This window comes from Passer montanus, unplaced genomic scaffold (assembly GCF_014805655.1).
Source record: "Passer montanus isolate IOZ18808 unplaced genomic scaffold, ASM1480565v1 scaffold118, whole genome shotgun sequence".
Taxonomy (NCBI): domain Eukaryota; kingdom Metazoa; phylum Chordata; class Aves; order Passeriformes; family Passeridae; genus Passer; species Passer montanus.
The window spans coordinates 1,188,049-1,212,027 of NW_024358500.1; the positions used below are offsets into that span (position 1 = coordinate 1,188,049).

Below are 23,979 nucleotides of genomic sequence, written 5' to 3' on the forward strand. Positions count from 1 at the left end.
CGCCCCCGCCGGGGCGCAGCACGAGCGGGGCTAGCCCGGACCCCGCGCACGGCTGCCCCGGCTGCCCCCCGGCTGCACTCGCTGCCTGCCCTACCCCCGCAATAAAGGCTCTGTGCATCGGAGCGGGCTCGGCTGGCTGCGCACCGCGCCCGCGGCGGGACGGACCGCACGCCGGCGTGATCACACCCGTGTGCTCATACCTGTGCTCACCTGTGTGCTCATACCTGAGTGCTCACACCCTGTGTGCTCACCCGTGTGCTCATACCCGTGTGCTCACCCATGTGTTCATCCCTGTGTGCTCACACCCTGTGCTCACCTGTGTGCTCACATCTGTGTGCTCACCTGTGTGCTCACATCTGTGTGCTCACCTGTGTGGCCTGTGCTCACCTGTGTGCTCACACCTGAGTGCTCACACCCTGTGTGCTCATACCTGTGCTCACACCCATGTGCTCATACCTGTGCTCACCTGTGTGCTTACACCTGTGTGCTCATACCCGTGTGCTCACACCCTGTGCTCACCTGTGTGCTCACACCCATGTGCTCACACACCCTCCAGCCCAGGCACTGCACAAACTCGCACTCTCATGACTGCACCGTGTGTTCAGGCTCCTGCTCCTGCACTCTGCTGCACTGCTGCGGCGCTGCACGGCTGCTCACGGGAGGTTGTGTGCAACTCCACGTGTTCCCTCACCTGCACACGCAGGGGCTGCAGCTGGGCACCGGTGCCATTGCACACTCACGGCCCTGTGCACACACACAGTCTGTGTCCTCGTGCACACTCCATTGCACACCTGTGCTCGTGCACACCTGCACACCTGCCCTCATTGCACACCTGTCCTCATGCACACCTGTCCTCGTGCACACCTGTCCTCGTGCACCCCCATTGCACACCTGTGCTCGTGCACACCTGCACACCTGTCCTCATTGCACACCTGTCCTCGTGCGCGCCCCCTGCACACGTGCGCGCGCCCCCGCGCGCTCCCGCCTTCGCGCGCCCCGACAGTCACGTGACGCGGCCCCGGTCGCTGTGGCGACCGCGTGGGGTGACTCGCGCATGCGCGGGGCCGGCTCCCGCCGCCTCAGCGCCGCCGTGCCCGCGGGGTCCGTGCTCGCCTTCGGCCAGCGCGGCCCCGGCGCCGTCACCTCGGGTCTTCCCTTGCTCAGTGCCCTTTGGGCGTGTCTCGGCTCCCAAAAGTTACTTCAGGGTTTCAAAAGTCACCCTTGGGTTTCCCGCCCTTCAGCTTCCCCGCAGGTTTGCCTCACAAACCCTTCCCCCTTCAGGTTTCTTCCCCACACCTGCCCTAGTTCCCCCTCAGGCCCGTTCCTAGCTTCCCCCTTTCCCTGCGTCCCTCCCCAGCTCTTTCTCTCCATGCTTTCCCCTTCTCCCCCAGCCTCCCTCGCACAGGGGGTGCAGATGCCCAGGGTTAGGCTTGCCCAGCCTCTTCCCAGCCGCCGTGCCGCCCAGCCCCGCCGGCTGAGCTGTGGGGCTGGTCTGGGTGGGTGGGGTGCCTGTGGGGGGAGTCTGGCCCGAGTGTGGGGGGCTGGCTGCGGGTGTGTGGGGTGACCCCAGTGTGTGTCACTGACCCCGGTGCGTGTCACTGACCCGTGTCTGTCACTGACCACGGTGTGTGGGGTGACCCCAGTGTGTGTGTAGGGCTGAACCCGGTGTATGTGTGTCACTGACTCCGGTGTGTGGGGCTGACTGGGGGTGTGTGAGGTGACCCCAGTGTGTGTTACTGACCCCTGTCTGTCATTGACCCCACTGTCTGTCACTGACCACGGTGTGTGGGGTGACCCCAGCGTGTGTGTGGGGCTGACCTGCTGTGTGTGTGTGTCACTGATCCCCATGTGTGGGGTGACCTCAGTGTGTGTCACTGACCCTGGTGTGTGGGGTGACCCCGGTGTGTGTGTAGGGCTGACCCCGGAGTACGTGTGTCACTGACCCTGGTGTGTGTGGGGCTGACCCGGTGAGTGTGACTGACCTGGTGTGTGTGGGGCTGACTGGGTGTGTGGGGGGTGACCCCAGTGTCTGTCACCGACCCCGGTGTGGGCGCTGACCCCAGTGTGTGTCACTGACCCGCATGTGTGGGGCTGGCTGGGTGTGTGTGGGGCTGTACCACGTGTCGGTCACTGTCCCCCATGTCCATTACTGCCCCCGGTGAGACTCCGGGCCATGGCCGTGGAGGCGGTGAAGGTGTCCGTGCACTGCGGGCGTGAGGCTGCCCTGGGCCGGGCCATCGCCGGCGTGGACAGCGCTCGGGCCGGTGCCTGGTGCGGAGCCCCATGGAAATCCCCCGGCAGTTCTCCTCCGACGGGGAGCACAGCACCCAGCACGTCTACAATGAGATCGCCTACCCACTGGTGGAGGTCAGTGGGCACCCAGGGCAGCCCACACAGCCAGGGGTGGTGGCAGTTTTGGGCACCACAATGAAAGGAGCTCCAGGAGTGCTTGGACAATGCTCTCAGGCACAGGGCGGGGTCCGTGCAGGGCCAGGAGTTGGACTCTGATCCTTGTCGGTCCCTTACAGCTGAGAATATTCTGTGAATATATAGCTTGGGACAGGGGCTGAAGGGTTTTACAGGTGATCCCTAAGTGAAGCAGGATGCACTTGACCTTCCTGACACTTCCTGACCTTCCTGACCATCCCTGCCCATGGCAGAGTGGTGGAACAAGATGAACTTTAAGGTCCCTCCCAATCTAAACCATTTGGGATTCTCTGATTTATGGGCAGAAAGCCCTGTCCACTGCTTCAAGAGGTTTAGCTTCAAGCCCGGGAGGCAGAGGAGAGCAGACAGTGTCCCAGCAACAGTCTGGAAAATTGGGAAGAAACAAAACTTTGTTAGCAGCCAGCAGGGCACCAAGGAGAGAGTTACATTGAATTGTTTTAGGTGGGTGTTTATATCATAGAATCCCAGACAGCTCCGGGTGGAAAGGGACCCTAAGGCTCATCCCATCCCACCCCCTGCCATGGCAGGGACACCTTCCACTGTCCCAGGCTGCTCCAAGCCCCATCCAGCCTGGCCTTGGACACTGCCAGGGATCCAGGGGCAGCCACAGCTGCTCTGGTATCAAACTGATGATTTCAGGGACATTTTTACTGTCAAGTGAAAAACCTTAGAGAAGATGGGGAACCTCAGCCTGGATTAGACTGGCAAAAGGCTAGGGGATCCCTTTGTTTCCTTGTTAGCAGATCAGCACAGGAAACAGCTGAGGTGATAAATGAACCTGTTGAGAAAAAAAAGACCAACTTCACTCTCCAAAAAAAGTTTTGTTAGAAGAAGTAACGTGGATTAAATGGCTCGTGATGGTTTTAAGATGGAAGTTCCTAATCATGAGAACAAGCAGGGCTAGAAACAGTAGATATTAAAATACTAGGTTGTTTTTTTCTTATTTAAACCTTAAGAAATCCAATTATTTTTTCTTCCTACCACACTTCTCTGAAATAGGGACAAGCGACAGTGAGCAGCTTGCCAAGCAAAAATTATTCAAAGCTAGAGACCATCCCATTGGCCACCCCACAGCCAACTATTGTTCTAGTTGTCTCTGAATCTCATAAGATTTTTGTGCTTATGGCAAAAATATTATAGTTTGCTAAATGTTGGTGTTGTCAACTGTTTTTCAACACCTGCACTGCTTCAAGATTCCTTGTTTTGAGAGAAAAACATTGATTTATATGCTAATTTTGTAGTTGCTATACTCTGATGGCGTGTGGAGATTAAGCAGCCTTTTGATGTTTACTTCCAGCTCTTCCTTTAAAACACCTTTTGGGGGGTGGGAATGAATCTGGACAATGTATTTCCAGTTAGGCAAAGAAGATTTCTGTTTTCTCTGGTTTTCCCCCATTTCCAGGGTGTCATGGAAGGCTGCAATGGCACCATCTTTGCCTACGGCCAGACTGGCAGTGGGAAGTCCTTCACCATGCAGGAGGTGCAGATCCTTCCTCACAGAGAGGGATCATTCCCAGGGCATTTGAACACATCTTTGAGCGTGTACAGGTGGGTGTGAAAGAGGTCCTGTGGGTAAGGTTTTGCTAGACTTTGGTGTCCTGTGCCAAGAAGTGAGTGCTGATGGCATCAAGTGTGAGTGGGGACAGGTTTGGGGTGCACCGCTCCTCGTCCTGAAGCTGCATGGCCAGATGAACTGCACCTTCATGGCAGATGGCATTGTGAGCTGGAGGTGTGCAAGGACCAGAAGTCCCGTGCAGGATGTGTTGAGTTGTTCCACCTGGAATGCATGGCCAGGGGAGGTTGGATGAGGGGCTGAAGGGTGGTGGGCACCCAGCTGTGGGTGCCTGTGCTGTGCAGCCTCAGCCCCAGCCCTCCCTGTGCTCTGCAGTGTGCTGAAAACACCAAGGTCCTGCTGAGAGCCTCCTACCTGGAGATCTGCAATGAGCACATACGAGACCTAGGAGCTGACACCAAGCAGAAGATGGAGGTGAGGCAGGCTCAATGTGTCTTAATTAAATGTTTTAATTAGCTCAGATGGGTGTTACCATGACTTACAGAAGTGCAGCAAAGGTCTCTTTCAGAAGCTTGAGTGCCAGAATATGAAGTTACATGAGGAATATGGATGCTAAGAAGGACTTTAGTGAAAGTTTAGGAACTGGATGCAGTGGGAGACATGTCCAGTGTATCCCACATGATAGTGGCTGGTAGCTCAGCAGCAGCTCTGTGAAAATCCTTCACTGAACAAGGGTGGAATAAAGTGCTCATGGGGCAGTTTCTTCCTCATCCTCTTCATCTCATGCTTGTCTCTAAAGCAAGAGGATTCTTGGCCTTATAAATGTTTAATCTGATCTAGTGGAGCCATGGATGATCTCTTTATCTGCCTAAACCAAAAAGGCTGATCCTTTTTGAGGGCACACAGCAGATATTACTCCCCATGGAAACATATGTGACATTTACAGGACCATAGGAGGATAAACTCTCCCAAAATCATAATCATGGGTCTGATCTTTATAAAATTTACCTCCTGGTGGCTTTGCAGATCCTTTTGCATGTATTCCTGGAGGGATATAGAAATCTGTCCCAATTTACTTCCTTGCAGGACTGCCTGGTGTATAAAACCAAGGCAGTAGCACCTTGCAACGCTCTGAGATGTCAACAGACCCAAGCTGCCTCACAGGGCAGGTATTTCTAAGAGGTTTCTGGCTTTAAGGCAGGCAAACCCCTCTCTGCTCCGTGTTCCAAGCGTGCTTTGCCTGTCTCCTGCAGAGGGAGAGTGGGAGAAGGGGACTTCTCGCTGCAGTTTCCCTTCCTTTGTTCCCCAGCGGCGGTGACACGGGTTTCCATGGCGACGCGGTTGGCACCGGCAGGGCAGGAGCTGGGCAGAGCAGTTTCCAGGGTAACTCCGTCACGCTGCCTGTTGCTGCCTGCACCGAGTACTTGAGGGAGTGTGTCCTGCCGAAACAAATCCCAGGCTGCCCCACCGCACACCTCTGAGTCCCCCAATTCCCCCTGAATCCCAGTTTTGTTCATTCCTTTGCCTTTCACCTCAGTGATGTCAGCCGTGTCCTCGGTCAGGTGTTCCTCAGGGACTCTGCAGCACCCCCAGACAGAGCCAGGCCAGTCCTGGGCTTCTCAGCAGCACAGACCAGTCACAGGGTATGAACACTGCCTGTGGCTGTACCTGGATTCATCCCGGGCCTCTTGGCTTTGGAACGAGGATAAATCCCACCCAATCAAATGTTCAGCCACTTCTGTTCTGTGTGATTTTTTTAACGCTGTTTTACATCATTTCTTGTGAACATCACTGAGGTATCTGAGCCTCCTCTTTGGAACTCACAGTGCCAAATGTGGCTTCTGTTCCTCCATCATGACAACCATATCTCGATATCCCAGCTGACATGATAAAGATAGTTTTGGTGATGAACTTAGCAGATGTGGGGTGTAACAGAGCTGTGGAAAATTAATTTAGCTCATTTAAAATTCCCAGTGTGGAGGGGGCTGGTGTAGGAGTGCAGGAATCTCTGGATTATTTTGTATTTTTATGTAGGTTTGATGGGTAAATCAAAATTTTGGATATTTCCACTGCTTATTAGCATTTCATATGAAACTTTTCATCTGTGCAAATGATAATTACTGAGAAGATGCTGTTGGGTATTTAATGCTCTGTCTCAACCTAGGGTCCCAAATAGGATTTTTGTTCATTTAAAAATTAATTAATGTGGAGAGAAATGGTGACAGTTCACCTGTGTGTGATGGGTGGTACTTTGGGAATGTTGTCAGTGAGCTCAAGCCACCCACTCAGAGCAAAGAGTTCAGCAAAGCACTGGGAACAATATCTGGGAATATTGTTTCTGTGCTTTGGTATTAAAAAAAGCTTCCTATGGCTGAGGAGATCTTACAGCCTTTGCCATAATAGGTGAGATGTGTTTTGATTCTTGTTTAAAATATGCAGCTTAATAATAGAGAAGGTGGAGGGTGGATAGAAGCTGGGTTCCTCATGGCCTGGGGGATGTCTGAATCAGTCAGCAACTTTTAAACTTGAATTCTCTGAGCCATGAAGGTGGTTCCCTCTTTTTCTGTGGTTTTAGTCCTCCTTCAGAAATAAGGCTTTCTGGTGGCAGTCAGATGTGTTTTTCTCATACTGCAGTTTAATTTCATGTAGCTCTCAAGCTTCTGGGCCATTCCCAGTGTAATTTTCCCTGGTTTCAGTGTCCCTTGTTGTGACCTGGCTTGCATTGTCCTGTTGACAGCTGAAGGAGCACCCGGAGCAGGGGGTGCACGTGCAGGGGCTGTCCCTGCACACTGTGCACAGCATGGCCCAGTGTGAGCTGATGGACACGGGCTGCAGGAGCAGAGCAGTGGCCTGCACCCTCATGGACACGGGCTGCAGGAACAGAGCAGTGGCCTGCACCCTCATGGACATGGGCTGCAGGAACAGAGCAGTGGCCTGCACCCTCATGAACAAGGGCTGCAGGAACAGAGCAGTGGCTTTCACCCTCATGGACACGGGCTGCAGGAACAGAGCAGTGGCTTTCACCCTCATGGACAAGGGCTCCTCCTGCTCTCACTCCATCTTCACTGTCTGCATGGAAATCTGTGCTCTCAATGTGCACCTGGAGCCCTGGCGCTCGGCCTGGCAGGGCACGGGGTCTGTGTGGCCACTCATCATCCCACAGCTACCCTTAGATCCCAAATGATGCTAGGTGCAGCAGAAAAATCCTCTTCCCTGGGAGAGTGGGCAGGCCCTGGCACAGGTGCCCAGAGCAGCTGTGGCTGCCCCTGCATCCCTGGCAGAGTCCCAGGCCAGGCTGGACAGGGCTTGGAGCAGCCTGGGACAGTGGAAGGAGTCCCTGCCCATGGCAGGGGGTGGAATGAGATGAGTCTTAGGGTCCCTCCCAAATGAAACCATTCAGGTCATGTCTCCTAAAAATTCCTTCATTGAGCTTAATCATAGGGCTCATTTTTTAAAGATGGAATTAAAGAATCCTTTAATAAAGTTTTAGTGACTAATTTTCCTTTCATGAGTATCTCACTGGCATTTCTTTAGTTGGAAGAGCTGCCTCTCTGAGTCTGAGCAGGGACCTGAAGAGGGTTTTTCTGGGAGGAGAAAGAAATTAATCTCTGCCTTGTCTTTGACCCCAGCTGGGAACAGCTTGGCTTCGTTTTCTTCAGCTGTTTCAGTCACAGGGAAAGTTACACAGTGTCTTTCAAAATTGTGGTTCCAGATGTTGGTGACAGTACCTCATTTGCCACTCAGTAAGTGAGGGATTTGGGGAGTTTCTCAATTAGCACAGATACTGGATGCATTGTGTGGGTCTGTAAAATCCCAACTTTACCCCAACAGGTAAGAAGTGTTTGCACTCCTCTTCTCTGCTCAAGATTGGTGCAGGGCGCTCAAGCTAGCCTGAATTTCTCTGATTTAAAGCTTTGAAGACATGACATGGAATGGGATGGCGGGTGGGGAACCTGCAGCTTTGGCAGTTAAAAACAGATGGAATATTTGAGGAGAAAGTTGAGGGCACTGGCCAATCCCCATAAACTGGATGGTTCTGCTGGGGTGAGCATTGGCTGACAGAGTTGAGGAAGTTGGTATTTCTGTTGTCATCTTCAGGCTTTATAAAGAGTTCAGACTTCTTTTCCAGGTGAGCCTGTAGTAAATAATAGTTTATGGGGAGTTGAGATTTTAAAGACACTAAAATTATTTTTTTTAAAGTAACATGCTCAGGAATTATGAAAAATACTGGGCTCTTGGCTGCAGATGTTTGAAACATGCAAGTTCCCATCAGTATTTTTACTTACATTTTTACACTTTAAAAAATTATATTTTATTTTTTATGCTTATTTATTTTCACAATTTTTTTTTTAGATTAGCAGATGTTTCATTCCTTTATGTTGTGCGCTTCTGCCATCAGCCCAGGCCAATGGGCTGACAGGGAATCAGACAGGGAAGCTCTTTAGGCTGCTGCACACATTTTAGTAAGAGCCTGGGGACCTTCTCACACTATGGGAAGTAAACCATGAGCTCTGAGCTGGAACAAACAGCCTCGGTGGGTAAAAGGACTGGCAGGAACCAAAACAGGTTTTTGATTGCCTGCCAGCATTTATGAACCAAGGGAAGAAGTGAAAGGTTTAGGAAACCTACTTTTTGTGGCTGCCCACTCACCCCAGCACTCAGAAAGGATAAGTAGAGGGTGCTCTGTTTCAGCCCCGTGTTTTTTTACCCTGTTCTCCCATGTCTTGACACATGAGAATGAGCTGAGAGTGAAACAAGTTTGCTCAGAGGCAAACATTAAACTCCACAGTTACCAATCTGTTGTTGTAACAGAAATATCCTGGCACAACAGATTTTAGAGATTTCGGTGTTTACCTGTGAACTTTCCACTTTCCCTCATGCATCAGATTGTTCATTGCTCATGTTGAGGTATTGTCCAGAGCTGTAAAACAGAACTCACTCCTTTTGAGGCCAGGATTTGTGGAAGGCTGCCTTGAAAAGGGTGGATTCTGTTAAAGTCTCAGTGCTTTCTATGCTTGGAATGCTAAAGGAGCTCTTCCCTTGAATTGGGGTTGCAATCTTTGGGAGCATTTCAGATGTGGATATCCAAGAGTGTGGTCCAGCACTTAGGACAGCAGTTCCAGGAACGTGTGCCCAAGTCTTTGCTCTTTGTGAGGCTGGGAAAGGTAAGGAGCCAGTGAAAGTGAGGGCTCCTAAAGGAGCCAGATGCACTCTGTCTGCCTCACAGGGACCCTGTGCCATCACACTGTTCCAGCCTCAAATGCAGACCAGGAGGCAGGCATTCCATGTGTAAGGTGTGTGTCCAGGCAGCTGGGCAGACTCAGCTCAATCTGCTCCTGCCTTAAAGTGATGGGAATGGCACCAGCTCACTGCATTTCACTCCTCACCAGCTCACTGCATTTCACTCCTCACCAGGATCCATCTCCTCATCTGGGGTTTGGGCCATGGGCAGGGACTCCTTCCACTGTCCCAGGCTGCTCCAAGCCCTGTCCAGCCTGGCCTTGGACACTTCCCAGGATCCAGGAGCAGCCACAACTTGTCTGGGCCAGGGCCTCCCCAGCCTCACAGGGAAGGATTTCCATATATCTAAATTTCCCCTCATGAAACAAACTGAGGAGGAAAAAAGTTGTATAAACTCATGGTCTGATCACGTTACTTGGAGAGCACTTTGGCTGAAACTAAACACTGTTGAAATATGTGGAGGGGTCTGTGTGTGTGTGTGTGTGTGTTCAGAGCTCACTGAGAGAGCAAGAACAGGCACAAATTTTTACTGTGGATCCTGTTGAGAAAAGCACTAGACTGTGCAGTGTTTAGGTTAAGTAGATATTTACTTACTTCAGGGAGTCAGGGCCCAAGGCAGACAAAGAGCAGGGCTGGAACAGGACATGGTGCAAAGACAGTCCTGGTTCTTGACTGTTGACAGTCCATAGGAGGCTGATCACCTTTGGAGAATTAGCCCCTAAAAAAGGGTGTGGTATTCACATTTGCTGAACAGAAAGAGACACAATTCTCTCTCCCAGGATTTTTCCTGGGGAAGGCAGTGAGAAGCTCAGAGAAGTAGAGAAAACAATTCTTTTGTTTTGTCTCTACTTGCTGCTCCTGTCGTTTGGCACATGTGGAATATGTTATGGAAATTGTTTACTGAAAGTGATTTCTTAATTGGACTCTGATGATGGTTGTTTGGACTGATTGACCAGTTGGAAAAAAGCTGTTTCGTGACTGTTGGAGACAGTCACGGGGTTTTCTTTAGTATCTCTTTAGTATAATTGTAATATAGTATTAGTGTAATGTAACACAGCTTAATAAAGCATTAGTTCAGCCTTCTGAAATCATGGAGTCAGAGCACATTATTCCCTAGCTGGGGGCCACCTGCATTGATAAAAGGGCAACTTTCAGCAGGGGAATAAGGCTGTAGGATTACTTCTTTCCCCTTTCTGCCCCCTTTCAGAAATAGCTGTGAACAAAGAAGGTAATTTCCTTGCACTTTTCATCTTCCCGGTGTCTTTTATCTCCCAAATCTGTAGCATAGCCTTGGAAACAAGTCCTGTTTTTCTTTAAAAGAGATACTTGTATGTATAAATACCATACAATTACATTCACTTCCATATTTCCCTGAAGCTGGAACCTCTCCCTCTCTCCCCACACCTCTGAAGCCCCAGGCTGGCGGCGTTTTGGCAGCGAGCGTGGTTTGAGGGAGCACAGGGGTTGCCATGCTCTTTCCTGGCACCCAGCTTCTTTGTTCTCTCTCCAGGAATTCTGCAGACAATCCCACCCAGTGACTGTGAGTGATTTGTATTTCTACTTTGCTTTGTAGGGCTTCTACCTGCTGAGGCTGCTCACCTGGGAGCAAATCCAGCTCCCTGCCTCAAACCCCAGGTGGATCTGGAAGCAGAGAAGCAGCTGATCAGAGAAGTAAGTTGGGAAGAAAGTTGAAAAACTTTTTTCATAGTGATCATTACAAATACGGTTCAGCCTTTCCAGAACACTTCTCTTTTTCTATTTTTCTCTTATTTTGTAATCCTTGGACTTCTCCTATGAACAGACCATGTGTTGTGGAGGCCATGTGCCTTATGATAACCCACCTCTTGTTCCTACCTCTCTGGGGATGGATTGGAATGGATTCCCAGGAAGAATTTTTGGAGGAACTACATGTGAAATTGTCAGAAAATAGAGGAATAGAGTTGAGGAAAGCAGTTGTCAAAGGTATTAGGAAGAGTACAGAGATGAGGAAAAAGAGGAATACAGAGCCAGGAGGAGCCAGAGGGAAACAAAACTCTCTCCTTGATGTTTAGAAAGTTCATTCCAGGGCACCACAACCAGCCAAGGCAGCCGTTTCTAGGGCTGAACATTCACTTTCATCAAAAACAATCATTCCTGTGTCAACTTCAGTCACAGGAAAAGTCAGTGAATGCTGGTGGTGGAGTTGTATTGGGATGGGCATAAGGTGTGACCTGGAATGGACCTGGATGTGGCCTTGGGGACAGTCACAGGACTGTTGCTGTGCCTTGCAGGAGTTCCAGGAGAGGCTGGCCCAGCTCCAGGCCAGCCACCAAGCAGAGCAGGCGTCCTGTGCCTGCCTGGAGAAGGACATCAGCAGCCTGAGGGATGCCTTTGATCTCAAGGTGTCTGTTCTCCAGATCTCCTCAGGAAGGAAGCAGGTGTGGAGAAGGAAGGTGGAGGATGTGCAGCCCAGCCCAGGCTCCCTCAGGAGCAGGGGCTGTTTTTGCACTCACATCTGTGGCAGCCACTGCAGCCTTTAACAGGCAGCAAGTGCTGCCACTGCAGCAGCAGTCCCTGCTCTCAACCCACGCTCATCCACAGCAGGAGCAGAGTCTTAAATCTCTCCTGGATTTAAGACTCTGTCCCAGCTTTGTCCTCTTCCCTATTTCCCTGGCTTCTTTCCCTGTCGGGACCATCCTGACCCTGATTCAACCCTGGAAGCCTTGAGGCAATGAAAAGCCTCATTTTTGAGTAAAACGCCTGCTTTTTGCCCACGTAGCAGAGTTCCCCCTGCTGAGGGCAGTGTCTCTGGAGCAGAGGTCACTGCTCTGTCCCCTTCCCCCTGGACTGTCACTCCCCAGGCCGAGGTGGCTGCCGCAGTCTCTTCCTGCTTATGCAAATGTGCTGCAGCACTTGCTCTCCCGGTGGATTATCCACACCATCACTCACTGCAAGGCAGATATTCCTCTCACATCCTAAAAATTGCCTCCTCTGCCTCTCCATTGCTGCTTTTCACAGATACCTGCAGTGCCTCAGAGCATGGTTTGCAATGTGCTCATGCAGCACTTATCACCCACTAGTAATTCTTGAACCTGTATTCTTCATTTTTTGTGCTATCACTTTTTGAGGTGAAGAGAGGTTCTTTATTTCTTCTCCCTTTGATTACAAATATGCATCCCCAGCCTCTGAAATGGATTATTTTTGGAGCCAGGCTCTCCCAGCCCTGCACAATCTGCATTCCTTTCCCAATACACCCTCTCAGTTTTTCATGGTTTTTACTGACCATCAGAAGTAGCTGAATGACAAACCTTTTCCTTTCAGACATGTCATTCCTAGCTTTGGGGGAAGGCTTTGGGAGATGGTTTCACAGATTTGTATCTAGTTTTGCACAGCTCATTTCCAACATTGTGGGCATTTCCTCTGTTCAGCTGACACACGGACTAGAACAATTTCTGACCACACACTTTCATATGAAGCTGCTGTTGCTGCAGCACGTGAAGAGCCAACATCAGCCCAGGTACCCTCGAGGCTCCTTCTCCCCTCAGGATGAACAACCCTGAGTGGGTAACGTTGTGCCTCATCTCCCCCAGGACTCTCACTGCATCTCTCCAGAGCTACAGCCTTTGTTTTCCTCTTGTCCCCAGGAGCCAGCTGGGACTGTCACAGACACCAGTGGGGTGAGCAGGGGCAGTGCTGGAGCATTAGGAGCTGTCACTGCCCCGGGGATTTCCCCACCTGCAGACCAGCAGCTGGTGCTTGCCAGGTCAGTGAATCCCTGCTCGTGCCAGCTGTGCCCTGGGCAGCACCCTCAGGCAGCAGCAGGTACCTTCTGCCATGCCAGCACAGCTGCTGAGCTCCAGCTGGCACTGCAGCCCCAACCCAGGCACATGTGAGTTAAAATGATCGACTGGTTTGGGTGGGAGGAACCTTAAAGCTCATCCCATTCCACCCCTTGCCTTGGGCAGGGACTCCTTCCACTGTCCCAGGCTGCTCCAGACCCATCCAGCCTGGCCTTGGACACTTCCAGGGATCCAGGGGCAGCCACAGCTGCTCTGGGCACCTGTGCCAGGGCTGCCCACCCTCCCAGGGAAGGATTCCATTCCAGTGGGAAGCCATTCTCTGTGTCCTGGCACTCCAGCCTCTTGTCTAAAGTCCCTCTCCAGCTTTCTTGGAGCCCCTTTAGGCACCAGGAGAGGCTCTAAGGTCTGCCTGGAGCCTTGTCTCCAGATGAGCTGTTCCCTGCAGTGCTCAGTGAGGCCACGTACCAGAATTATGAGAGAAAAATGGAGATGTTCAAGTCTGCAAATGTGGATGCCAAAAATTGTGTGTTCCTGGTAACAAATCCTGCCTGCAGCTGCAGGCAGAGGAGCCTTAAGTGCCCACACAGGTTATGGAGATGCCTCCTTTTCCTCTTGAAAGAGGGCCTTGAAGGGCACTTGGACACCTCTCATGTCTTACAGGTAAGGCAGCAGCTGTCCTGTAGCTCATGGATGGACTCTTCCCATCACTGAGGCCACTTCTGCCTCCAGCTCATGCATCTCACAGTGTTTGCAGCACATCATCCACAACTAACAGCAAAATTTCCCAACAATCCTATTTCAGGGGCACTGTCAGGGCCTGGAGGACAGGGCTGGGATATGAGGGATGCAGGCTTGGGCTCATGCTCAGCCCAAATCAAAATCAGCCTGGCTCAAGGTTTTGTCTGTGTGAGAGCTGTCCTGAGAGAATTCCCTCAGGCAGAGTACACCACCACAAACTGAAGCAGCATGGGGGCTTGGGCTGCTCCAGAAATACAGGACTGAAGTAAATTCTGCTGATTTTTCACTTACTCCATTGTGTGGAACTATAGACAATTAGAAAAGCTGTGACAGAGTCTGATTCTGAACAGTTCTGTGGGTTTTAACCAGTCCTTCTGTGAGTTTTACCCAGTCTTTCAGCTTTCCTGTGGTGTGCGCTCGCTCTGTTGGGTCTCTCCTGTCTCAAAAAGGAGCTGCTATGAAATGCAGAACAGCAGTGTCTGTAATTTGTGGGCAATTCTGTCTCTTAAGGGAGAGATCTCCAAAGAAACCCTTCATTTGGATTTTATATCAAATGTTAGTTCATTGCAAGAATGAATCCTATTCCTTTTGTGGCAAACAAGGGAAAGTGCCCTTCTAATCACATTGTTAAATCCAGGTTCTGTACAGATTGGGCAGGAGGGTTTGGTGCCACAGGTGAGGGGATTTCAAAGCCCCTGCTCAAGCTTTACACATCAGGGCAGCTCAGCAGAGCAAGGATGGAATCCTTGGATTCAGTGTGTGTTAAGCAAAGGAAATGGAAGGTTGCCTGGCAGGAGCAGTGCAGCAGAATAGCAGGTCAGTTCTGGGGGAGAACGAGCCTTTTCACAGGGTTTGGAGATAATTAGGAGGCTGTTATCAGTAAAGGGGTTATCAGCCAATTTGAGACAGTGCTGGCCAACCTGAGCTAGACAAAGGAATGGCTCTGGAGCCTTTGGCTTTATTTCCATGCCAGAGCATGATTTCACACCCAGGCCTGTGCCAGTGCTGCATTAACAACGCTGAGGTGACACAAATCATGGCTGATACTGCCCCAAAATGGAAGCCACACTGAGGCTTTCAGATCTAACACTCCCATATCCACCAGTTAAAATAATTCTCTGTGTAAATTTGGCACCTTTTGTGCATATTTGAAAAAGAAAATTCAATGTTTATTTAAATAAGAATTTAAATATAAAATACACAAAACAAGGGGTTTAAAGACAATTTTGTGAGCTTAGATATGTATTTCTGGATATCCTTGTTGACTGAGGTGCTTGGAGTAACACATGCTTTGCCTTTGTGGAGTATTTTGCCCAGAGGAGCTGTGGCTGCCCCATGATCCCTGGAAGTGTCCAAGGCCACTTTGGACAGGATTGGAGCAACCTGGGAGAGTGGGAGGTGGCCCTGCCCATGGCAGGGGGTGCAGTGAGCTGGCCTTTAAGGTCCTTCCCGGCCCAAACCACTCTGAGATTCTGGAGTTCTTTTTATGACAGAAAGTGTTAATAATAAGTAGAATCTGCTATGATTACTCAGGGCAGAAAATGTTATCATAATTCCCAATTTTCTCTCTTCCCAAATGTCACCCGTGGAAGGACGTGCCTCCTCCACTCTCGTGGAGCTGGTTCTGAGCTCGGCGTTCCCTTCTGCAGGCTGCAGGTGCTGCAGCAGCAGGTGGGGAGCAGGCTCAGCACCAGGACCTGAAGGAAAAGCACAAACGGAGGACGAAGCACAGGGACGAGCGGGGGCTGCAGCTGCTGGCTGCCCTGCAGGCATCCAGCAAGGACAGCAGCGAGCAGCCTCTCCTCAACGAACACCACTCCATCCAGGAGGAGGTTCCAGCCAAGAGCAAGCGCTGGAGAAGGTGCAGGAGAAGGTGAGGGTGCAGCTCCTTCCTCCTGCACATCCTCCTTTTTTATGTTACAGGGTTTGGGGCTGTGCGTTTAGAGAATGACTCTGGCTGTGTCAGTATTTCATACAGCACAGTGTGTCTGAGAGCTTTTATAAAATCCTTCAGGTGGGGGATTGAGCTTTTGAAGGCTAAACCCCCCAGTTCTAAAGGCTCAGCGTGTGACACTCGGCGGGAGGAGCACGTCTTGGGATGGGAGGGGATGCGACTCCCTCTGCCGACCTACAGGTCTGCTGCAGCTGCTGCCAGTTCTGAGCTTGCGTTCTGGGGCAAGAAACAAAATATGAAAGTAATGATCTTAAATTTTACATTTAAAATCTTCATTTTCAGAACATTTGAAAATCAGCTTGCTCTGATATTTTGTGGTATAATCAGAGGGTCTGCAAAAAAAATTTGACATTTGTGTGGACAGTCCTAGACCTGCACATGAAGGACTTACTTTATCTGGGTATTTAGATTATCAAAGAAATATTGTACCTCTTTAACCAAAGTTAAGAAATTCCAGGAGTTCTAAGACCATATCAGTAAGATTAGCTTCAGGTTCATTCAAAAATCATCCCTGTGGAGAAACATGAGACAACTTTCTTTAAAACAGACATGGAATAATCTCTTCACACAATTTTCATCCTAATTTGTACCTAAATTAGAAAACTTTCCAAATATTGAAGCTTTCCTGAGTGTCTTTCTCTGCCTGACAAATTCCTGTACTTGTAGTATCCATCAGTCTCTGCCTTATAACCCTGGTGTTTTGTGTCCAGCTCCGGGCTGCCCAGACCGAGATCCAAGACCTGCAGTTGGAGTTTGGGCTGCAGAAGATGGATTATCCAGCGCCAGGAGCGAGACCCGCAGCTCTGGCAGCAGCTGCTGGATCGGGTGCAGTCCCTGGTGCGGCGGGACTGCAACTGCAGCAGCCTGGAGAGGATCCGTGAGTGCGTGCGGGACGAGGAGAGCGGCTGCTGGAGAATTCATTCCAGAGCCTGTCGTTCCAAGAACCCACCTGCCCGCAGGTGAGGGCACAGCAGGGCGCTGTGGGGGACAGGGAGGTGGCCCTGGCTCTGCCACGCCAGGGCTGCGTGCACTCCTGACATCTTCCGAAGTCTGTCTGGAAAGTGTGAGTAGCAAAGGGGGCCCGTGGTGGGATCGCTCGGGAGCTGAGCAGTGCCGGGGTCGGGGAGTGCAGCCAGCAGGGTGGCGATTGCTCCACACACATCGACCATCCCTTCCCACAGCGCTTCCAGCCCTGCCACAGCCCCAGCCTGGCGGACACACCCCTGAACGAGAGCGGGGAGCCAGCGGTACGGCCCATCCCTCCTCTTCTATCCCATTGTACCAATTTTGCCTTATTGCTGGCGCTGCTGACAGCGTTTGCCGCCTGCAGCCCGAGGAACACCACTACGGGCTGGGCAGGAGCGACAGCGAGACCATCCCAGCAACTACTCCCGATGCCGGCGAGCCGGCCAGACCCTCCGGCTGCACCAAGGTTCCCCAGATGCACTCTGAACTGTCCTCCTTTTCCTTGGGAAATCAAACGGCGACCCACCCAGGACCAATTCTGCCTCAAGCCCTTCACCTCTCAGGGTTTCTCGCAGGACACAGCCCTATTTTGGCGTGCTGCGCTGCCCCTCCACACCCCTTCCTCTCCTCCCGCGGGCTCCGAGCGGGCTGCGGGCAGCACCGGCACCGTGCCCCCGGCGCGGCCCTCCCGCCTGCAGTCCCAGCGCCGGCACCAAGCGCAGGAAGGGCACGCCAGCTCCAGCGCCCGCCGCCTCTGACCCGCGGCGCGGCGGGGCCGGACGGCGGCGGGGCCTGCCCTGCCCGCCACAGCGCTGTCGCGACAGCGCCCGCTTGCGCTGCGTCCCGACGTCGCGGAGCTGTCTGTCGATGATTGGCTGGAGTTCCCTCGGCGCTGGTGCTGATTGGCTAGAGGCCGCTCGGCGCTGGCGCTGATTGGCTGGAGGCTGCCCGCCTCTGGGGTAGTTCAGCGACCCGGAGCAAGATGGCGGCGGCCGCTGTGGCTGTGTGTGGGCTCCTGGCCGTGCTGGCGGCGGCCGCTGAGGGCGGGCCCCGCACGCTGGTGCTGCTGGAGAACGGGAACCTGCGCGACACGCACTCGATGTTCTTCCGGAGCCTCGCGGGTACCGAGCGGGCCACGGCGGGATCCCGGGAGGGGTTGGATGGGGCGGGGTTGTGGACCCAGGGTCAGGATGGGGGAGGAGGTTGGGGTTACCTGAGGGAAAAGGGGATGTTTGGGGTCCTCGGGTCAGGCCGAGGAAGGAGATTGGAGTCCCCTGGCTGGAAGGGGCTGTGTCCTCTCGTCAGGATGGGGGAGACCTGAGGGTCCCCTAGGGGAGAGGGGGTGTTGGGATGTTCAGGATGAGGGAGAGATTTGGGATGCTGCACCGGGCAAAGGGAGGAAATTGGAGCTGCCAGGCGGAAAAGGGGGGCTGTTTGGGGTTCCCATGTCAGAGTGGAGGAGGAGATTGGGGTCCCCTGTCAGGCTGAGGTTGCAGATCGGGGTCCCCTGAGGGAGAACGGGGGGTCTGAGGTCTCCTGGTCAGTCTGTGAGAGGTGATGGGGAAGCTGTGCCTGGATGAGAGAGGAGATTGGGTTCCCCATGTCAGAATGGGGCAGGAGGTCGGGGTCCCCTGGTCAGGCAGAAAGGGAGATTGGTGTTCCAAGGAAGAGGGGCTTGTTTGGGTTCCCCTGGTCACAATGAAGAAGATTTGTGTCCCCATGTCAGGCTGAAGGAGGAGATTGTGATGGGGTTGCTGTTAAAGTTCCCTGGTCAGGCTGAGTGAGGAGAAAGAGACCCCAAGCCAAGGGAGGAGATTGGGGTTCCCTGGTGTAGGGGGAGGTGCTGGGGTACCCTGGCCAGGCAGAGGGAGAGGACTGGGAACCCTGTGCCAGGCAGAGGAAGGAGATTGGGGTTCCCTGGAGGAGGGGGGGTGTGACTGCTTGGGGTCTTCTGGTCAGAATGAGGCAGGAGATGGGGGTTGTTTTCCCAGCTGTGCCTGTGTTTAGGTCCCCTGCAGAATCAGTCCCTGTGTGATGGGTGACAGTGAGGCATCCTTTGATACCAGGTCTCTTCAGGGGATCCACCCCTTGGGTTTATTTGGGAATTCTCAGGTGCTACTCTTAAAAATCAGTGTTTCCAATCTGCTCTTTCACTGGGGAGACAAACCTCTGGCTCCTGCTGCAGTTTTGCTGCTCTGTGTGTGGTTTCATGGCATGCAGACGTTGTCCCTTCTGTGTCCTGCTGCAGACAGGGGCTTCGACCTCACCTTCCGGACAGCGGATGACGCCGGCCTGTCCCTGATAAAGTATGGGGAGTTCCTCTATGACAACCTCATCATCTTCTCCCCATCCATAGAAGGTAAATGCTGTGGGGAAGCCTCTGGAGCTTCGTGGCATCTTTGGAAGGGGGTTTCCAGCTGTTCTGTGATTTTTATTTAAGTCCTATGCTTTGGATGTACTCAGTAGCAAACTGCAGCTCTGTCCAAGCCTTTATTGGTGGTTCTTCCATTGATTTGGTGATTTGCTGTGGTTTAGTTCTGCCAGGGGGTTATTTCTGAGCTCCAGCCATGAATTCCTGCTGTTTGCTTTCAGACTTTGGTGGGAACATCAATGTGGAGACCATCACTGCATTCATCGACGGCGGCGGCAGCGTCCTCGTGGCCGCCAGCTCAGACATCGGTGAGTGCAGGTGTTCCTCCAGAGAGTTCAGTCACTGCAGCAAAACCAGCTGCTCCTTGTCACCTCAGGGCTTGCTCGGGGAGGAAATGGGTCATTCATGCCTTTGGTAACACATTCAGTGGGATTTCAGTGGAGAGGTCATGTTGCTCCCTGGGGTTTGGCTCACAGAGCGGTGAACACGCGACTCTCAGCTGAATTTCCTGTTGAGTTCCTTTGTCGTGTGACAGAGGATCCATTGTCCCTGCAGGTGACCCCCTGCGAGAGCTGGGCAGCGAGTGTGGGATTGAGTTTGATGAGGAGAGGACAGCAGTCATCGACCACCACAACTACGACATCTCTGACCCCGGCCAGGTAAGGGCCTTGCCTGCTCCTGGCTGCTTGGGTGGGTGCAGAGCTTGAGGGCTGAATCCTCTGTCCCTGTGCTCCCATTTTTCCTCTATCCCTTCTCTCCCCCACTCCTCCCAGGAAAGTGGGAAATAATCCCTGCTGCTGCATTCAGTTCTGCTGCTGGGAGGGTGCTTCAGGCTCTGGTTTCAGGTGGTCACCGTGTGCAGGCAGTGGGGCTGTGGTTAATGCTGATTCTGGATCCCTCTAAAGCTTGGGGGGGAATTTCACCTGAGGGTGAAGCGTGCCAGGCACCAGGTGCAACGCTTCAGGTGTGGGAAGGGAGAATTTCTGTCCCAGATTTTCAGATCAGTATAGAAACACACAAACGTTTCTACAATTGGGCCTGCCTGGTGTAATCCAGCATTTTAAAATTAAAACATAAATTCTGAGCTAAATATACTCTGGTAATTTTTGTTTAAGGTAAACTGTTGAAGCAGTATGTATGTGCATGTTGTCCTGGTTTGAGGATGAAGGTTGCTAAATGCAGGGAAATAAAACACTGTTTGTGTTGCTGTCTTTATCAAGTGGCAGTTTGTATTTCCTTGAAGATCAGTATTAACCTAATTTGATCATAAACAAAAATGCTGTTGTTTTGCTTTTTAGTTGAAGTACAACGTTCACCCAAGAGTTGTAATTGTCTGTAAAATAAACTTTTGACTGAGAAGCTGTTGTTTGTCATTAGACCCAGACTCACCTCGCACGGATCTCTCTTGTTTCCCCAGCACACGCTGATTGTGGCTGACACTGAGAACCTCCTGAAGGCGCCCACCATTGTGGGGAGGGCAGCACTGAACCCCATCCTGTTCCGAGGAGTTGGGTGAGCAGCAGGGGTGAGCTGGGAGAAGGGCAGTTGAACCTCTGGTGGTGCTGTGAGGTGAGCGTGGGGTCAGCCCCTGGGGCTCTTAATGTGAGCTTAACAAATCTCTCTTGATTTCAAACAAAAGTAGAAGGAAGTCCTCCTAAGTAGTTTAGTTGTTGACTTAGGAATGGTTCCTAACAAAATAGTGGAAGAAGTATTTAGTTTCTCAGCAGGTAGAAGGGTGAGAGGGTCCATGGGGTTGAGGAGGTGGCTCCACATTCCTCTGGGTGCAGGGACCCTGGGGTTCATGCTGCTCACTGTGGCTTTTCCTGCAAGGATGGTGGCTGACCCTGACAACCCGCTGGTGCTGGATATCCTGACTGGCTCTTCCACTTCCTACTCCTTCTTCCCAGATAAGCCCATCACTCAGGTACGCTCCCTTCCTTTCTCTCCTGTTTTAAGCTGTGCTTCTGCAAATTAGTCCCTCTAACTTCAGCTGGTTGGGAAAATCCTGGAGTGTTTGATCTCCTGATTAATTTGGAAAGGGTTGGGCTGTTGGCTGCTTCCCAATGTTCCCTTCATCTCTGCTTTCTGCTGGTGAGGTGTTCAGAGTGAGGGACATGTGTCCTCCATGCTCTGGAGGAGAGGCTAGCCTAGATCAAAGCATCTCTCCCATTCCATCCCAGCTGGAGTGGTACCAGAATCCTATTCCTGCTTTTTCTGAGCTTCATGGTTACTCCTTGACTGCCGCCAGTGCTACTCCAGCCAGACTGCCCCACCCTCAGCAAAGTGCTGCTGGTGCATCCCCAGCGGGCTCAGCCCTGTCCCCGTTTGCTCCGCAGTACCCGCACGCCGTGGGGAAGAACACGCTGCTGATCGCGGGGCTGCAGGCGCGCAACAACGCCCGCGTCGTCTTCAGCGGCTCGCTCGACTTCTTCAGCGACGCCTTCTTCAATTCTGCCGTGCAGAAAGCGACTCCCGGCTCCAAGAGGTGCGTTGGCTTCCCTGGCTGAGGAGTCTTTGGGGAGCCCTTTGAGCACAGAACTCCTGGGAAACAGGCAACAAATGTTTATGTGTTGGGAAGGAGCAGAAATCTTGAATTGAATTGTGGTGACACATCCTTTACTGTTGCAGAACAAAGCGCTTTGAAAGCAGCTCCTTCCTTTAACCTCAGCTCAGTTTGTGTTGCTTTCTCCTCCGTTTGGTTTGGGTTTGGGCCATGGGGTATTTTCTCAGCTAAGCCTCCCTTGTTGCACAGGTACTCCCAGACAGGTAACTACGAGCTGGCCGTGGCCCTGTCGCGCTGGGTGTTCAAGGAGGAGGGCGTTCTGCGCGTGGGCGCCGTGTCCCACCACCGCGTCGGGGAGCTGGCACCGCCCAACGCCTACACCGTCACCGACCTCGTGGTGAGGCCCCGGGCTGGAGTTGGGCAGTGCTGGGGCCCGGAGTGGGCGGCGCTGGTTTTCAGGCATCGCTGCTTAATTTGTCCCAGGAGTACAGCATCGTGATCGAGAAGCTCGCTGATGGCAAGTGGGTGCCCTTCGACGGGGACGACATCCAGCTGGAGTTCGTGCGCATCGACCCCTTCGTGCGCACCTTCCTCAAGAGGAACGGTAGGTCCCTGTTGCAGTTTGAGGGGGCTCCCTGGGGAGTCCCCAGGGGGCCCCCTAAGCTGTGAGTTTGCTGGTAGCAGCAGACAGGCAAGGAAACTCCACACGGCTTCTGAGGGTGCTGATTAGATGAGGGTTTATGGGGGGTCCCACCCCTGGGAGCAGCACGGTTTGTGAGGGAGAAGGGGGGAAGTAGGAAAGGGGGAGAGAGGGAGAGCTTAGGGAGAAAAGGGCCAAGGGCACGTCCGGTCTCCCTCACACAGCTTAACAGGGAGATTGAAAGTGGGTGCAGAATAAGACTTGGGCCAATGGGATTACAGATATGAGACTTCAGGGGAAAAACACAGGCTTGGAATAAGCCGTTCATTTTTGAGGGGTGACAGAGCATACCATTTAACTAAAATGCAACACCACAGGTCCCCATTGGGAGGAGCGGGAGCTTCCCCTCTAGAGGAACAGCAGGTCCTCCTCCAGAGGAACAGGGGGTCCCTGTCACTGCCCTGGCCCCACAAGGGGGTTGTTTTCACCTTCCACAGCTTCTCATGTCCTCTCGGTGTCACCCCTGTCTCTCCCTCAGGTGGCAAATACAGCGTGCAGTTCAAGCTGCCGGACGTCTACGGCGTGTTCCAGTTCAAAGTGGATTACAACCGGCTGGGATACACCCACCTCTACTCCTCCACACAGGTGAGCGTGGGGGAGTGAGTCCCCCCTGTCCCGGGAGGACAGGCTGCCCCGGGCTGCTGGACTGCAAGGGCTGCTCTGTCCCTGGCAGGTGTCTGTGCGTCCCCTCCAGCACACGCAGTACGAGCGCTTCATCCCCTCGGCGTATCCCTACTACGCCGGCGCCTTCTCCATGATGGTCGGCCTCTTCATGTTCAGCATTGTCTTCCTGCACATGAAGGAGAAGGAGAAATCCGACTGAGCTCCCCGTGGGAGCCTTTTCCCAGCGCCAGGAGGGCTGGGCAGTGTCAGAGCCTCCCGTGTACCCGTGTCAGGACTGGTGGGTGCTGGATGCACTGTGGGGCTGTGTTTGGTCTTTTTTATTTTTACACCTGGGGGGTTATTGAGAATGACAATTAAATTTTGGGGGGCGAATCTGTTACCAAAGTGTCTGCAAACCTGGGACCAGGATGCTTCCAGTTTTTACTGATGAGTCACAATGTTTGCTCACTGCACTGTTGGAATGATTTGGGTTGGGCTGGAATGATTTGGGTTGCAGATTAACTCCCAGTTCAAAATAAAGTCTCGTTCCTCTCACCCTGGATGGGAGTGAGGTGTGTTCATGGCCTGGGGCATGGATGCAATCCCAGAACTGAGGGCTGTGTCCCCACCTCGCCTGCTCCGGGCGTTCCCCAGGGTGGGCTGGGAGGGAGCACTCAGGTGGTGCTGAGGCTGCAGAGTGCTGAGAGGCAAAAGAGGAGTCTGGGGGACACAGGGGGACGTGGAACACCCAGAAGCACAACTGGGGTGTCACCAAAGGCACATGGAGAAGGACAGGGCCTGTCAAAACCTCCTCTGTGCCCCATAATGCAAACAGGTGAGTTGAGGGACACAAAAGGCTCAGCAAGGGCAGGGATTGCCCCAAATGCACACTGAGGGGTCTAGGGGGAAAAACCAGCTGGAAGATGTGATCCCAAGAAAACCAGAGTGAAGTGGAGGAGCTGAAGGGGGGCAGAGCTGTGAGATGGAGTGTGGGGTGCACCTGGGCTGTTTTGGGATGGAAGGTGGGGAGATGAGAGGGGGAGTGATGGGCTCAGAGGAGCCAGTGAAGGAAAGGATGAAGGTGATGGGGCCTTGGGGGGCAGCAGGTGGGCACAGGGACCCATGGGGACCCTTGGGACACAGGGACCAGCAGGAGTACAGGG

At 52.7% G+C, this 23,979-nt stretch overlaps 3 protein-coding genes across 3 annotated transcripts in view; all 3 read left to right on the plus strand.

Annotated features, from left to right (window-relative positions):
• SH2D5 (SH2 domain containing 5) overlaps positions 1 to 34 on the plus strand; it is a 5,704-nt gene extending 5,670 nt beyond the window's left edge. Inside the window, exon 10 of the mRNA XM_039697457.1 lies at positions 20 to 34. Coding sequence (XP_039553391.1) covers positions 20 to 34 — 15 coding nt within the window. The remainder of the gene's footprint in view (positions 1 to 19) is intronic.
• A 522-nt stretch (positions 35 to 556) lies between these two features.
• On the plus strand, positions 557 to 17,510 carry KIF17 (kinesin family member 17). Its single transcript, XM_039697458.1, is given in 19 exon segments — positions 557 to 2,255; positions 2,258 to 2,367; positions 3,851 to 3,926; positions 3,929 to 3,996; positions 4,337 to 4,435; positions 6,699 to 6,775; positions 6,929 to 7,143; positions 10,776 to 10,873; positions 11,473 to 11,593; positions 11,596 to 11,619; positions 12,610 to 12,725; positions 12,826 to 12,944; positions 15,312 to 15,385; positions 15,388 to 15,567; positions 15,570 to 15,592; positions 16,384 to 16,448; positions 16,450 to 16,588; positions 16,590 to 16,632; positions 16,855 to 17,510. Coding segments are annotated over 19 exon segments (2,385 nt in total). The 5' UTR covers positions 557 to 2,173.
• Positions 17,511 to 17,596: 86 nt separating this feature from the next.
• Positions 17,597 to 23,376, plus strand: DDOST (dolichyl-diphosphooligosaccharide--protein glycosyltransferase non-catalytic subunit). Its single transcript, XM_039697556.1, has 11 exons — positions 17,597 to 17,760; positions 18,888 to 18,998; positions 19,232 to 19,318; positions 19,566 to 19,669; positions 20,428 to 20,522; positions 20,841 to 20,934; positions 21,347 to 21,495; positions 21,763 to 21,910; positions 21,997 to 22,117; positions 22,692 to 22,798; positions 22,887 to 23,376. The coding sequence occupies exons 1-11, from the start codon at positions 17,622 to 17,624 to the stop codon at positions 23,034 to 23,036; spliced, it is 1,305 nt and encodes a 434-aa protein (XP_039553490.1). The 5' UTR covers positions 17,597 to 17,621; the 3' UTR covers positions 23,037 to 23,376.
• Positions 23,377 to 23,979: the final 603 nt, after the last annotated feature.

Excerpts from the sequence above, each read along its gene's own strand:
- DDOST (XM_039697556.1), top strand. The coding sequence starts at position 17,622 with ATGGCGGCGGCCGCTGTGGCTGTGTGTGGGCTCCTGGCCGTGCTGGCG. Across the intron at positions 22,118-22,691 it reads CACCTTCCTCAAGAGGAACG|GTGGCAAATACAGCGTGCAG; the intron begins GTAGGTCCCTGT and ends TCTCTCCCTCAG. Across the intron at positions 22,799-22,886 it reads ACCTCTACTCCTCCACACAG|GTGTCTGTGCGTCCCCTCCA; the intron begins GTGAGCGTGGGG and ends TGTCCCTGGCAG.